At 39.9% G+C, this 15,628-nt stretch overlaps 1 protein-coding gene across 1 annotated transcript; it reads right to left on the reverse strand.

Annotated features, from left to right (window-relative positions):
- Window positions 1-13,787: 13,787 nt before the first annotated feature.
- On the reverse strand, window positions 13,788-15,154 carry LOC308378540 (putative G-protein coupled receptor 141; the record flags this gene model as incomplete). Its single annotated transcript, XM_080855481.1, has 2 exons — window positions 13,788-14,631; window positions 15,081-15,154. The coding sequence occupies 2 exons, from the start codon at window positions 15,152-15,154 to the stop codon at window positions 13,788-13,790; spliced, it is 918 nt and encodes a 305-aa protein (XP_080711607.1).
- Window positions 15,155-15,628: the final 474 nt, after the last annotated feature.

Here is a 15,628-nt window from a genome sequence, read left to right on the forward strand (position 1 = left end):
TGCTTTAATGTTTTATAGAGTAAGAGGCTATGTGTAGGCTATTAGCTAATCAGAAATGTTGTAGATGCCAGAGTTGGCAACTATGGCTCAGATTTAGGTTGTTATCCATCAACATTCATTTTACAACTTACATTAGTTTCGTTGTCATTCGACTCGAAAATCTCTGGCTCAATTTGGCAAAGCACTACTGCTCTCTCCAGGGTAAACATACGTGGACCTCTCGGTGCTGTCATTTTGCCAATCTGGCTGGCTGAGGTAATCGAGTGATTAGAGAAGGCTACAAAGTGGAATACTAAGCAGTTTGTAGCGGGAAAAATTGAGAGTGAAATGTAACAAATTATACTGTATAATTACCAATGTCACAAATAGCTTAGCGGTAATATGAATAGCTTAAATGGGATGGCTACATTAGCCAGCTAGTTAGGAGAATCTCCGCTCTCTTTCTCTTATACCATCCTGTTCTGCAGCGAAGGCACATCACGTAATAACGTTATCATTTCTCAAAATAGTTAAATACAAATATATATATAGCTTTTAAGATAAAAATATGTCCAATAAGGCTTAAAGAATTAAATCAGGTGTGTAGATGAAGTTCAGCAACAGCATTTCTAGTGTTTATATCCATGATTGTATGCTGGTCGTCGCTGGCCGTCAACTGCCGTTACAGGAGAATACAGAGCTTCGCCTTAGTGGGTGACGTCACAATGGCTCAACCTTCCCCATGTTAGTCAATGAGAGAAAAAGGGGATGAAAAAGAGGGATAAAAAAGGAGTGGCAAAGAGTATCGCCACGAAAAGTCATAGCAGCTTGCACCGGATCGGGCCGGACGTTTTGGTGTTTGAATGGCGTCTCTAGCTCAATCGGGCGAGGAGTAGTTAGCTGCAAGAAAAACGTACGGAATAAATAAAGAAAACTTGACGATAACAATACTGTGCTTCCCTTCGGGCAAGCACACTAATAATCGCCATATTTGCTTTAATGTTTTATAGAGTAAGAGGCTATGTGTAGGCTATTAGCTAATCAGAAATGTTGTAGATGCCAGAGTTGGCAACTATGGCTCAGATTTAGGTTGTTATCCATCAACATTCATTTTACAACTTACATTAGTTTCGTTGTCATTCGACTCGAAAATCTCTGGCTCAATTTGGCAAAGCACTACTGCTCTCTCCAGGGTAAACATACGTGGACCTCTCGGTGCTGTCATTTTGCCAATCTGGCTGGCTGAGGTAATCGAGTGATTAGAGAAGGCTACAAAGTGGAATACTAAGCAGTTTGTAGCGGGAAAAATTGAGAGTGAAATGTAACAAATTATACTGTATAATTACCAATGTCACAAATAGCTTAGCGGTAATATGAATAGCTTAAATGGGATGGCTACATTAGCCAGCTAGTTAGGAGAATCTCCGCTCTCTTTCTCTTATACCATCCTGTTCTGCAGCGAAGGCACATCACGTAATAACGTTATCATTTCTCAAAATAGTTAAATACAAATATATATATAGCTTTTAAGATAAAAATATGTCCAATAAGGCTTAAAGAATTAAATCAGGTGTGTAGATGAAGTTCAGCAACAGCATTTCTAGTGTTTATATCCATGATTGTATGCTGGTCGTCGCTGGCCGTCAACTGCCGTTACAGGAGAATACAGAGCTTCGCCTTAGTGGGTGACGTCACAATGGCTCAACCTTCCCCATGTTAGTCAATGAGAGAAAAAGGGGATGAAAAAGAGGGATAAAAAAGGAGTGGCAAAGAGTATCGCCACGAAAAGTCATAGCAGCTTGCACCGGATCGGGCCGGACGTTTTGGTGTTTGAATGGCGTCTCTAGCTCAATCGGGCGAGGAGTAGTTAGCTGCAAGAAAAACGTACGGAATAAATAAAGAAAACTTGACGATAACAATACTGTGCTTCCCTTCGGGCAAGCACACTAATAACAAACACATTACAAACTAGAATGCGTTTCGTGAACGAACTGCGAGAGTGTGCTTGCTCTGTGACAGAGAGAACAAGTGCCTATGAATTAACATGTATTTACATCTACTCAATCAGTGTATTGGGGCCTTCTTCCAATATATTTTAGAAAGAAACCAAGCTCAACCATTATTTTTTGGCTCCACTGACGTTTAGACATATGAGGGCATCTCAGAGTTTCGTTATACTGACTTACTGAGCTAAGTTAATTGTTGAAATTGCTATCTTGGTAAAAGGAAACATCTCTGCAACAATATTGGAAAGAATGCGGTTACATAGCCAGCTTTACTTAAAGTTTATTGTAAGATAGGCCTTTATGTTAGACTTAATGCAGTTAGAGTTAGACTGTAGGTCTAGTATCAAACGTAAGCAACACTTTTACTGTATAGATAGAGAGCACGTGTATCACATTGGTTTATAGTCTGTCAAATTAGTTCTAGTTATTGGTGTTCGTTGGCATAACAAGTTAGTCTTCTCTTATAAGCCTAGGTAGTACATCTGATTAGAGCTAGCAACCATGAATTGCAGATTAAGGGGTCCCCTATCTCAGTGTTCATTTTGGCAGCTATTTTTAGATTCAGTCTTAAGACAAAAATGCATATTAGTTTTAGTCACATTTAGTCATAGTTATCCTTCTTAGTTTCAGTCTAGTTTTCGAAAACTCATTACAATTTAGTCTAGTTTTAGGCACATTTAAAATTCCATATTATGTAGTAACCTGACCAAAGACACGGACAACGGAGAACGATGTATCAACATGTAGCTTTATGTAGAATCTTAGAAGTGTCGCCATACAGAGTAGCCACAGGTCTTTTTACTCGTGCATTCACAGAACAAAGGAAATGCATAATGCCAGTGTCACTTTATAGTAGAGCCCCGCCTGGTGGTACAACAGAGAACTACTATCTTAAACATTACAACAGTTTTAGTCACATTTAGTCATAGTTATCCTTCTTAGTTTCAGTCTAGTTTTCGAAAACTCATTACAATTTAGTCTAGTTTTAGGCACATTTAAAATTCCATATTATAGCTACATTAAACTCCTTCCCTTCCCTTCTCAGGCCCAGGGACCTCCAGTGTTGTGTCAACTGCATAGTAGTCTAGCTTGCAGTACTTAAATTGTGGATGCAATTAGTCTCCAAGATACAGATCTCATGCCTACAGCTGAATTCGAATTTGTTTGTAATAAATAATCGAATGTGATGATGAAGTACGGTACGCAGCGTCTTAACTGAAGCTCAACTCAACTATTACAGCAGCTAGCTTGCCGCTAACGCTAACGCTAACTGAAAACACATCGGAACACATAGTGGCTAGCTAGGTAGCTAGCTGCTAATAAGTAACATATATAAGTAACACATCAGAAGTAATGAATCAAGTGTACTGATATTAAATGTACTACTAACATGCCATTCTTAAATTAAAGCCAGTGACATGATGGTTAACGATTAACGAGTTAACGATGGATACCGACAATTAGCATACCTAGCTAGGTAGCATTACCATTGGATTTCAATGGCAGTTATGCTAGCTCTGGCTATCCAGTCAAAGGAGCCTTGTTTCTGGACACGTATCACTTGACGAGCGGGGACAATACAGTCATCTGGAAAGTTTAAAATGATACTAAACGAAGGGAAATCTACTGTATGGAGATATTTCTGCTCAGTAGACAATGCAGATTCTAATTAGGCTGGTGGATATGTCCAATGTAAGAAGTGTGAAGTTTTAATGAAATATGATTGATGCAACTGTCGTTCTCCACAACAACTTGGATTAACCTGGATGGCTGTAGTTTCAGAACGAACGTCAATGGTAAGACTTGTCGGTTGTGCCTCTGTTGGTGTCTCGTAAAAGGTGAGTTTTATTAAAGCATAGCGTGTGTATTGTGTAGCTATTTCATTCCGAGATGGCATGGGAGTAAAATACTCCGCTCTGCTGCTGGTATACAGACAGCCGGAAAGGTTAACAAACGGAATGAAATAGCTACACATTACACACGCTATGCCTTAATAAAACCCACGTTACTCACATACTGGTTAACACTGTTAGAGCGGGTGTAAACTGTACCTGAAACTGTTGCGACTTGCCACTACATTCGTTTTAATATTTTGCACTCTATCTAACCACTTATGGCATTTAAGAGAGCTTCGCCTTCTTCTATCTCAACTGATCTAATTTCAGTTGGCTAGAGCGTGTGACGTCACAATGGCTCAACCTTCCACCATGTTAGTCAATGAGAGAAAAAGGGGATGAAAAAGAGGGATAAAAAAGGAGTGGCAAGGGGTACCGCCACGAAAAGTCATAGCAGCTTGCACCGGATCGGGCCGGACGTTTTGGTGTTTGAATGGCGTCTCTAGCTCAATCGGGCGAGGAGTAGTTAGCTGCAAGAAAAACGTACGGAATAAATAAATAAATAAACTAGAATGCGTTTCGTGAACGAACTGTGAGAGTGTGCTTGCTCTGTGACAGAGAGAACAAGTGCCTATGAATTAACATGTATTTACATCTACTCAATCAGTGTAGTGGGGCCTTCTTCCAATATATTTTAGCAAGCAACCAAGCTCAACCATTATATTTTGGCTCCACTGACGTTTAGACATATGAGGGTATCTCAGAGTTTCGTTATACTGACTTACTGAGCTAAGTGAATTGTTGAAATTGCTATCTTGGTAAAAGGAAACATCTCTGCAACAATATTGGAATGAATGCGGTTACATAGCCAGCTTTACTTAAAGTTTATTGTAAGATAGGCCTATATGTTAGACTTAATGCAGTTAGAGTTAGACTGTAGGTCTAGTATCAAACGTAAGCAACACGTTTACTGTATAGATAGAGAGCACGTGTATCACATTGGTTTATAGTCTGTCAAATTAGTTCTAGTTATTGGTGTTCGTTGGCATAAAAAGTTAGTCTTCTCTTATAAGCCTAGGTAGTACATCTGATTAGAGCTAGCAACCATGAATTGCAGATTAAGGGGTCCCCTATCTCAGTGTTCATTTTAGCAGCTATTTTTAGATTCAGTCTTAAGACAAAAATGCATATTAGTTTTAGTCACATTTAGTCATAGTTATCCTTCTTAGTTTCAGTCTAGTTTTCGAAAACTCATTACAATTTAGTCTAGTTTTAGGCACATTTAAAATTCCATATTATAGCCACATTAAACTCCTTCCCTTCCCTTCTCAGGCCCAGGGACCTCCTGTGTTGTGTCTACTGCATAGTAGTCTAGCTTGCAGTACTTAAATTGTGGATGCAATTAGTCTCCAAGATACAGATCAGCTGAATTCCAATTAAATCAATGTAAATAATAATTCAAGGCAATACTTGATTAACAGAATTGTCATTCAAATATATGAGAATATCACGTCTAGATTAAATCAACCACATATCCTCCATATGAAATGCTGTGAAATCTCATTACCAACAGATTTAGCTAGACGGATAGTTTTGACAGTTGAAAGTGGTGTCTATGATTATAATAACAATTGCCCAAATAAACAAGGCTATTCAAACCAGTCACATATTCATTTATTTTTTGCTTGATTAATGTTGTGCGTAGCCTGTCCGAAATTGTTATCTTGGTAAAAGGAAACATACTGCAATGAGTTTACTAGCTAGCTATCAAAAGCTAGTATAACTTGGGATATGCTACCTCATTGTTAGCTAACGTTAGCTAGCTAAACGTTTACCGAGGCTAACGTGAAGCTTCAATCGAAAATGATTAGCTAGCCCTGTCCTTTAGCCCATACTGCAATGAGTTTACTAGCTAGCTATCAAAAGCTAGTATAACTTGGGATATGCTACCTCATAGTTAGCTAACGTTAGCTAGCTAAACGTTTACCGAGGCTAACGTGAAGCTTCAATCAAAAATTATTAGCTAGCTTTCCAAGCTAGCTGACACAACCTAAACACTCGACTGCCCCTTTGAAGTCAACTTAACGTTGGCTAATATATTCTAATAACTAGTTATCATTGACAGTTACAAGCTAATTTACCAAACTCCTTTCTGTCCTAAATTGAGCAGTTGCTGGTGTGAGCTACAATATGGGAGCTAGCAAAGCCATTTCTAGCTCTACTTCACAATACTGCTGCCTAGTGTAATAAGTTAACGTAAAACATAAATGTTTATAAAGTATCAGACATAAACAGGATACAACACACCAGTTACCAATTGATATTATGTGTTTATATATACCGAAAATGTCAGTAAATCCAGATGATGATTATGCTGCTGCTGCTGTTGGTCCCGTCGAAAACCCTGGAGTCGCGACCCTGTCACTTGTTTCCATGTGAAATCAATGGAATGCTTCACTTTTTGGCGCCGTATTGACAACTGTCTGTCACTCGCACACTGTGCTTGTAAATTATTTTTCAAGTTTGCACGTACCTATTTATGCGAGTGAAATACTCGCACGGTAGAGCCCTGGAAGGTGTCTCTTAATATTCCTACAGTTGAATGGAGAGCGACTGATAGAGCGGGTGACGTCACAATGGCTCAACCTTCCCCATGTTAGTCGATGAGAGAAAAAGGGGATGAAAAAGAGGAATAAAAAAGGAGTGGCAAGGAGTACCGCCACGAAAAGTCATAGCAGCTTGCACCGGATCGGGCCGGACGTTTTGGTGTTTGAATGGCGTCTCTAGCTCAATCGGGCGAGGAGTAGTTAGCTGCAAGAAAAACGTACGGAATAAATAAATAAAGAAAACTTGACGATAACAATACTGTGCTTCCCTTCGGGCAAGCACACTAATAAATAAAGAAAACTTGACGATAACAATACTGTGCTTCCCTTCGGGCAAGCACACTAATAAAGAAAACTTGACGATAACAATACTGTGCTTCCCTTCGGGCAAGCACACTAATAAAGAAATAAAGAAAACTTGACGATAACAATACTGTGCTTCCCTTCGGGCAAGCACACTAATAATAAAGAGGGCTTTCATCCATCAAAATGTGTTGGTTTGTCTGCTTTGTATACATTGTCTCTTTCAATCTGGCTTGTTGTTGTTGTGTGGTATTACACTTGATATTAACAGTTGACTAAGCAAGTTCTTGTAGCAGCTAGCTGCCGTGAGGTACTACTCATGAGCTGCATTGCCTGCTCGTAGAAAACCCGTAGTTGCATCATTAACTGAGACCGTGATGTAGTGCTGGTTTTTGTACTGTAGAAGACTTGCCACTTGAAAAAAAAGAAGCTCTTGACTAAGCACGTTCGTGTAGTAACTAGCACTAGCTGCTGTAGGTTACTGCTAGTTGTTAAGTAGCTAGTCAAGTCCCGTCATGAACTGCATTGCCACTCGTCTGATGTACGTGAGAAAATATAGAAAGCCATGGCCAAGTAAACAGAACTTTTATATGTCGTAGAAAATTCTAAGAGTTCTCAAGAAACTTCTCAAGGCAAATAGGTGTGAATATGCTGAAAGGTTTATTTCAGAGGAATTAACTTCTGCTGAGCTGGTCCATGGAGCATCTCAAAAACTCTAGTCTAAAGTGATCAAGTAAACAGAACTTTAACTTTAGGTCGTATGGTACTACATGGTATTAAAAAGTTAAACAAAATTTAAGTTTTATCGAAATGAATTTGCGTTCTCGCTGGAAGAAGACCACTCGTGAATAACTCACAATTTTAACCAAAGTAACATGTCACAAGATTCCATAACGTTAAGTTTTGGTGCTGGAACCGGTGGAAAAATGTCTCTCTCCAGGCACTTCAGACTAAAGCAATGGATCAGACTAAATCAGCGTTAGCCCCGCCCACTGACTTTGATGGGTGAGTTTGACAGATAAAATAAATTATTGATGCGCTGCAACACAGGACCATGACATAATTAATTAAATAGTGAAATAATTAAATGTGTTTTTTTTTTTTACATAAAATGAATTGGTATTTAATAAATTAATGACACATTTATTGAAACATTTATGTATTTAATTCCAATTTGAATTAATTAATGACACATTTATTGAAACATTTATTTATTTAATTCCAATTTAAATTAATTAATGACACATTTAAATAATTATTGATGGTGTATTAATTTATTGAATTTTGGCACTTTCAGTCCTCCATAGGTTTTGTGCAAGCTTGTCTAAAGGAAAATGTATGTACTATGTATTTATTTCCTGAGGTGAGCTACCTTACTAGCTAAAGTCTGAAGTTTTTAATCTCAGTTTATGTTTTGCTGATGTAACAGGGCTAAGTATTGAATAAATACCAGCCTCATCTTGCAGGTGGGTCTCCAGGTGAATTCAATAAATAAAGCAAATAAGCCCGGGCCCTTACTCGGAGTGTGCTTATGGTTCTAACATGTCCACAAGCCAAGACTGCTCATGTGAGCAGAATTGTTATAGTTAACAAAAACTAAACTAGCTGTAAACTCAAATAGAAAAAAAAGTTTTCAAAAACAAGCAACTACATCAAAACTATACAATAAACAATGCCACACAAAATAAAAACAAAACAGACTTGCTGGTAAAATCAGAATTGTTTCCATTACCCCCTTGATTTGCACTGTGGTTGCTGTACCACTTTGCCCTGTTCTGTTTTACCTCTTGAGATACACTGTCCCAAAACAAATCATCACAGCATCACAGATGAGTTTATAAGTGGTCATGGAGCTGTGACAGTGACGGAATTAATTTAGTAACACTGTTCATGATTTAATGAATGTATTAATCAAGTGCCTTGTATTAATAATTGCCTTGTATGAATCATCTGCTTATGTAAGCAGGAACATGGCTTTTCTGTGTATCTGTGTGTGTGTGACTTAGATTATTTGGTGTAGCCACTAAATCTGCATATGTGTAAGAGCTTCTGGGGGACAGATGACTAGAATATCACCTGCAGCTTTTGCTGAGATTAGGTTTGGCCACTGCTCCTCACAGAAAAGTAACCTAAACGCATACATCACAGCATAGCACCACTGAGAGTACCATTGAGAGCATTCTCACAAACTGCATCTCAACATGGTACAGCAGCTGCTCTGTTGCCGACCGCAAAAGACTGCAGAGGGTGGTGAAAACTGCCCAACGCATCACTGGTTCCACTCTCCCCACAATTGAGGCTGTCCAGAGCAAGAGATGCCTGCGGAGGGCACGCAGCATCATCAAGGACAGCTCACACCCCAACAACAGTCTGTTTGCCCTCCTCCCTTCTGGGAGGCGCTACAGGGTCCTCCGTTCCCGTACCAGCAGGTTCAAGAACAGCTTCATCCCTGCGGCTGTCACCCTGCTGAACTCTGCTCCACGGGGGTAGCCCCCCCACCCCTTCTCACACCTCCCCCTGTAACTGTCCCCCCCCCCCCCCCCTCCAACAACTGAACTCTTGCACTATACCTACTTCCCCCCCCCCCCCCCCCCCCCACCCTGGCTGACTGCCACTCACCCTCCTCTAGCCATTGTACATTTGCACTATACTTAACTTCACCCCTCCCCCCACCCTGGCTTGACTGCCACACACCCTCCTCCAGCCACTGATCATTTGCACTACACCTCATTCCTCCCCCCCTATACCTGGCTTGACTGCCACACACCCTCCTCCAGCCACTGAACATTTGCACCTTAATGTCTTTTTATAACTGTATCCACTTCACTGTATTACCTGTATTGATTGTACTTTACTACCTCATTCTCTTGATTTCACTTGTTACCATCAGTTTACTTTCACCTGCACTTTATATACTTATCATACCTCACTCTCAGCTCAATTGCTGCTATTCAATTTCTGTTTATATTACAATTCTGTGTCATATTCTAACTCTTACTGTACATATCATATTTATTCACTTAGTCCACCCTACATTTGCACATACTCTGCACTTTTATTGCTATTTGCACTTACTGGTTAGATGCTAAACTGCATTTCGTTATCTCAGTACTTGTACTCTGTATAATGACAATAAAGTTGAATCTAATCTAATCTAATCTAATCTAATAGCAGTTAAGTTCTGTAGTGACCTTAAACATTACTACACTGAGGTGAACATTTGAGAAATCACGCTTATAGATTAGTTTAGATGCTGATATATCCATTTATTAGATAATGGCATTTTCAAGATGATTTTTAAGGTTTTCATAATATGTGTTTTACATTAGGGGTGAAAGCTGTGTGTGTTGAGCATGAAGACTCACGGTGCTGTGCTGCTGTGGTCTGGTCTAGTTGTGGTTGCAGGAGTTGGTTAAGATCTCCAAGACAAAACTGCTGCCACTACTGAACACACCTGCCAGCCTGACATCCACACTGTGCTGAGATAGATGAGCGCATTGATGGCGCAGCAGAGAGTGGAGCTCAGATACACCAAGACCCAAATGGAAGTCTTGGAGGCCAGGAATCATACTACTGTCATGCTGACATCATTGATATTTTGTATAATTATTTTTCTATTTTCCTTCTACTGTTGGTATCTTTACGCCTCCGGTCAGAGGTGTCTACTACTTTGCTGTATTTCTTTATCTACATGGTGATAGACCAACAGGAGTCTCTATCTTTAAGAATAAAGACCATTTTGTCAGCGCTCCTAGAGGGGGCACATCTAATAGAGCTTCTCTGCTGCTGGAGAAGGTTTGGTCTATGTGAAGCTGGGGCAAAATGTACGGGTGATGGGGCTTTGCGTCGTTCCTAACAACTCCCCTTACCTCTTCTAAAATCAGCGCAAACCAGGGCCTCTTGGGCCTTATTGTAACCACCACAACACCTTCTCTGGTCACCTGCTCTACTCCATGTGAGGGAAGAAGCAGACTGACGTAGAAGTTATGCTGGGTGTGGAGTGACACTAGCAGTGAGAAACACAGACATAATGGAACACACTCCTCTCCTTGTTTCCTACATGTTCACTGGATGGGTCTGGTCAAGACTTTTAGTGTGACACGAAGTCAAGGTTTGTTTTCTTCGGTTGCTGGATCTATGCTTACTGTTTGCTCTGTGGTTACTGTTTACTGTTGTTTTGGTTTGTTAATCAGATTGCAGGATTGAATGGCTCCATTAGACGGGATTGAATGGTCAGTACGTATTCTTCTGAATTAGTTTTTTTTTGCATTGTTATCTTTCGATTGTTTTGCTGGATGTTAAAAGACTTTAATACACTGTTAGTATGTTAACGTGCATTTGAAGGCACTAGTCATGAAACCTACTTCCAGAAGCGCTGTCTGTGTACTATAAACAATATAAAGTACAATATCGAATGCATTTGAATGACTTATTTAGATCTATTTGTGGAACATACTCCTCTCCTTGTTTCCTACATGGGTGGGTCTGGGCAAGACCTTTAGTGTGACATTAAGTTAATTCTCCTTGATTGCTATCCATCTATTGTGCTGTTTGTTTACATGTTCTTTAATTGACTAATTCCAATATATTTGTAACAGCACACTAGCATTCATATTTGCCATGGCTTTCATGCCACCTGAAGACATCAAAACATACTGAAAAAGAAAAGCACAGACATAAAGGTCAAGGAAATTGTACAAGGGGAGACCACCATTGGGGCAAAAAAAAACCTTCTCCGTTATTTTGCTGTGTATAACCCCACAAGGTAATATTTGAAGGCCCTCAGTATAAAACTGACCCATCCCTTCAGTATGATTGTGACATACATGTACTGCCCCCTTTCCCTTCCACTAAAACAGCTATAAGTGAATGATAAATGTATACTGTTCTCTTCCTCAACACAAAAAATGGCCCACACACACACACACACACACACACACACAAGTCTGTGCATTTTTTATTTTAAGGGCCAATTTCAAACTGTAGTCTTGTGTTCATAAGTGCATAGGAGTGTAAATAACATATGTTAACATCCTGTCAAATTCTTAGATTTACTACATTAAAGTGTCCACTTGGTGGCGCCAGTGGCTCAGAGGGCCAGGATCCTCTTCCTCTGGCTCTTCCCCATAGATGCTTTTTAGGCCCTTATCACAGGTGCGCAGTTTTGTATGGAAGTAAAAACAAACAAACAAACAAACAAACTTAATCTTTCAGATCAACGTCAGGAAAAAAACCTCTGCATGTTCCTCTATACTATTTGACCTCTGCATAAGGTACAATGGGTTAATACGACAAGAAAAGAAAACATTTCTGAGTATTGCAAACCATCAAATTGTCAACCGCTACACCTGTCTATTCAGATTCTAAAGCTCAGCAAAGGTATGGAAATCACTTCACTGAAACGGCATGTTGTACAAGCCTTTACCCTTGGGCATTGGGAAATTCACTGTGTGTGTGTTTGTGTGAGTCTGTGTGTGTGTGAATGGGCCACCTGTGTGAACTGGAGCGGATTAATTGGAGAAGTTCTGAAGCTGTCTGTAGGATCTTCCTTCTACAACGAACTACTGCACATGTCGTATGTGTCTGCACACACACACACAAAGACACAAGTGCAATCAAAATATTTGATACTTTTCATCAGCGTTTTGAGTAAATTAGCTAACAATGATAACTAGCTAATGTTACCTAGTTATTACCATATATTAGCCAACGTAAATCAACTTCAAAGGGGCAGTCGAGGGTGACAGCTTAGATAGATAGCTAATAATCATCGATTGAAGCCTCCCGTTAGCCTTGACAAATGATAGCCAAAACTTTTGGCTAGCTAACGACGAGATAGTATAGCTAACTTACACTAGCTAGATAGTAGATTCATTGCAGAATGGACTGTAGGACAGGCCAGGCATGACATTAATTATGAAAAAATAAATATGTGATTGGTTTACTTATCCTTGTCTGTTTGGGCAATTGTTATTATCCTTGGCTCCACTTTCCACTGTCAACACTATTAATGATAATACTATTAATTAGGTATTGCCTTAAAATTATTATTTACATTGAATTAATTGGAATTCAGCTGTAGCCTACTAGTGGCCTATAGGAGATCTGTATCTTAGAGACTAATTGTATCCATATAAGTACTGCAAGCTAAACTATTATGCTGTTGTAGACACAGCACAGGGAGTTCCTGGGCCTGAGAAGGGAAGGAAAGGAGTTTAATGTGGCTATAAGATGGATTTTGAAATGTGACTAAAACCACTCAAATGTTCTGAGTTTCCGTCGACGAAAACAAGGATAAAAATGACTCGATGCGATTTAAACTAATATGCATTTTCGTCTAAAGTTGCCAAAATGAACACTGAACTGCCAGTACCTTTGTCTGCTTGTGTGTGAACGTTCCAAAAGGAACTTTCCCAATTATCAGCTGTCAGAACGCCCACTAACATCTGGAAATCTGATCTGTGGGCATTAACTTGGCAAAGTATTTTTTAGGATTAGAGCCCTTGGATTTGTGAACCCTTGGCCTTTATGTGTTGCTTGCTATGAGATTTTATAAATATGCAAAGCATGCATCGGACAAGAACCTGCACCCTCACATAGCGGACAAATCCTTTAACCCTGCATTTTTCACAGCAAACTGACGGCCATGTGACTGTGGTAAATAATTATTCATGTTTATCATATAGTTTACATTTGATTCATTTGAGATCCAACAAACAATTGAAATTCTACTGAGTTAAAATTGAGTTAAAAAGGCACACTATGGCGAACAAGTGTTTTGCTCTGATCGGCGCAACACTTTTTCACCACATTCTCACACACCAAACAGAAAGACTAAAAAAAGATGACAGACATAAATGGAAGATATCTCAGGATTGTCCATAGCTGACAAACAAATTAGTTTGTAGGATTGTTGTAGCCCATCATAAACTCATCATAATAAAACACTGACTTAAAATTTGCAATAATAGACGACTGAAGTGCGCTACAAACAAGAGAAACAAATTGTTCAAAATACGTGTGACGTGTACGTGTACGTGTGACGTGTAACGTGTAAACTACCGTTTACCGCATGAATGACAAGCACCACGCCCGACAAAAGTCAGTAAGTCAAAGCAGCTAAGAGCAGTGATGGCCAAGAAAATTTCATTTACACTCTCAATCTCTGGGTTAGACAGGTAGTGCATGCGGAATATATGGTAAGGCACAAAACACACAAGCATAATCAGGACAAAACAGAGGCTCTTGACCTGCGCCCAGAATTCCTGTTGAGAAGATGAAGTGGCACCATACTGCCTTATGATTGACAACATAATGTGAGCCTGAATTCCGGCCAACGCGATGGGAACAATGAGGAAGACAGCGCTGATAAAATAATTTATCTCACGCACACCAGGGTCCTTTATCCTGGATCCAAATCTGAAGCAAGTCGGGCTCCACTCGTCGGACTCCTTTCCATATTCGAAGCAAAGCACAAGGGGTATAACTATGAGAACAACTGCCCAAATAGCCGCGCTGGCGCCAAGAGAGTGAAGCTTCCTGTAGAACACTTGCCTCTCAGCCCGCTTGTAGAAGCCGTGGTAGCGCAGAGCGAGAACGGCCACATAGATGAGAAAGGATATGTACATATGAATGTGGATCATGGCACTGACCACTCTACACACCCACGAGGGCAGGTCCCAGCTGTTTATGGCATAGTAGTGGATGCGAAACGGGATGGTGGGCAGGAATAAAAGATGGGCCACGATGATGTTTAGGACTGCGACCGTGGTCACGGAGCGCAAGTTTGATTTGAGCACGTTGATCATAAGTGCGATCCCCAATCCGCCAACGATCAGGACGACAGTGTAGATGCAGATAAGAGTTATCCTGGTGGGCAAGCTTGATAGCGGTACATCATACCTGATGAAAAAGAGAATCTTAAGTTGCCTAGCTTATCCAGGGTTAATTCTCATTACGATAATTTACACTCAGAGCTATGTCCTACAACTCTTTATATGTATTAGCCTACTTAACTTTTAGAGATGCAGCAACCAAAATAAATGACGGGGCAACTAGGATAGCCTACTTAGTAAGACAAATTCACAACGGTGGTAGGCAAGTTATTGTATTGTATATAAGTTTTAAATGGCTTTAAAAGAAAATTCAGACAGCAACCCTCAACTTTCCAGTGGCCGAAATACGGCTGGAATAATTTCCCCTATAGCCTACATGACAAAATATTGTATTGTACATTAGGCTAAGTTATAGGCTATATTAAGTCGTGCTAATTTTCTAAGTTTTAATATTTATATCAAGTCGAATTGAACCTATATCAATGTCTTTTAAAATGCAAAATGAAAGCAATTTACCCAGCTCGTGAAGAAGTGGTCGTAACCGACAATGAGGTGGTTGAGAAGAAGGTCGTGTTGTAAGTGGCGTTCATGTTGAACTTTGCAAGAGGTGGTTTATCATGCAGGCATAAATAAGTACTGCGCTCACCAGTGAGTGAGAGACGCCTACCCAACATGATTTCCGCGCAGCATCAATTGCAGAAGAGAATGAACGTATGACATGACATCCACATGAAAGGACGTCTCTTGTTGCCCGACACCGGACATAACCTTTGAACCAGATGTGAGCCGTGATTGGGAATTTACGTCTCCCCTGCACCACCGCAGCATCTTTCTTCTGTGTCTTTATCAGACACCTCACAATTGAAAAATAAAAATAAGTAATGACATGCCTTTGCGGGGAAGTTGCAGTTACACTCAACGATGGCATCAAAAGCAGAACATAATGGCTGTATTAAAAAAAGTATCTCTGAATTTCTTGAAATAAAGCGACATGGACTGGTTGAGTCGTTGCATTTATTTGTTCATTTATTCATACATTCACTCATTCAGTCAGTAGACCATGT

Source organism: Sprattus sprattus, assembly GCF_963457725.1.
Source record: "Sprattus sprattus genome assembly, chromosome: 17".
Taxonomy (NCBI): domain Eukaryota; kingdom Metazoa; phylum Chordata; class Actinopteri; order Clupeiformes; family Clupeidae; genus Sprattus; species Sprattus sprattus.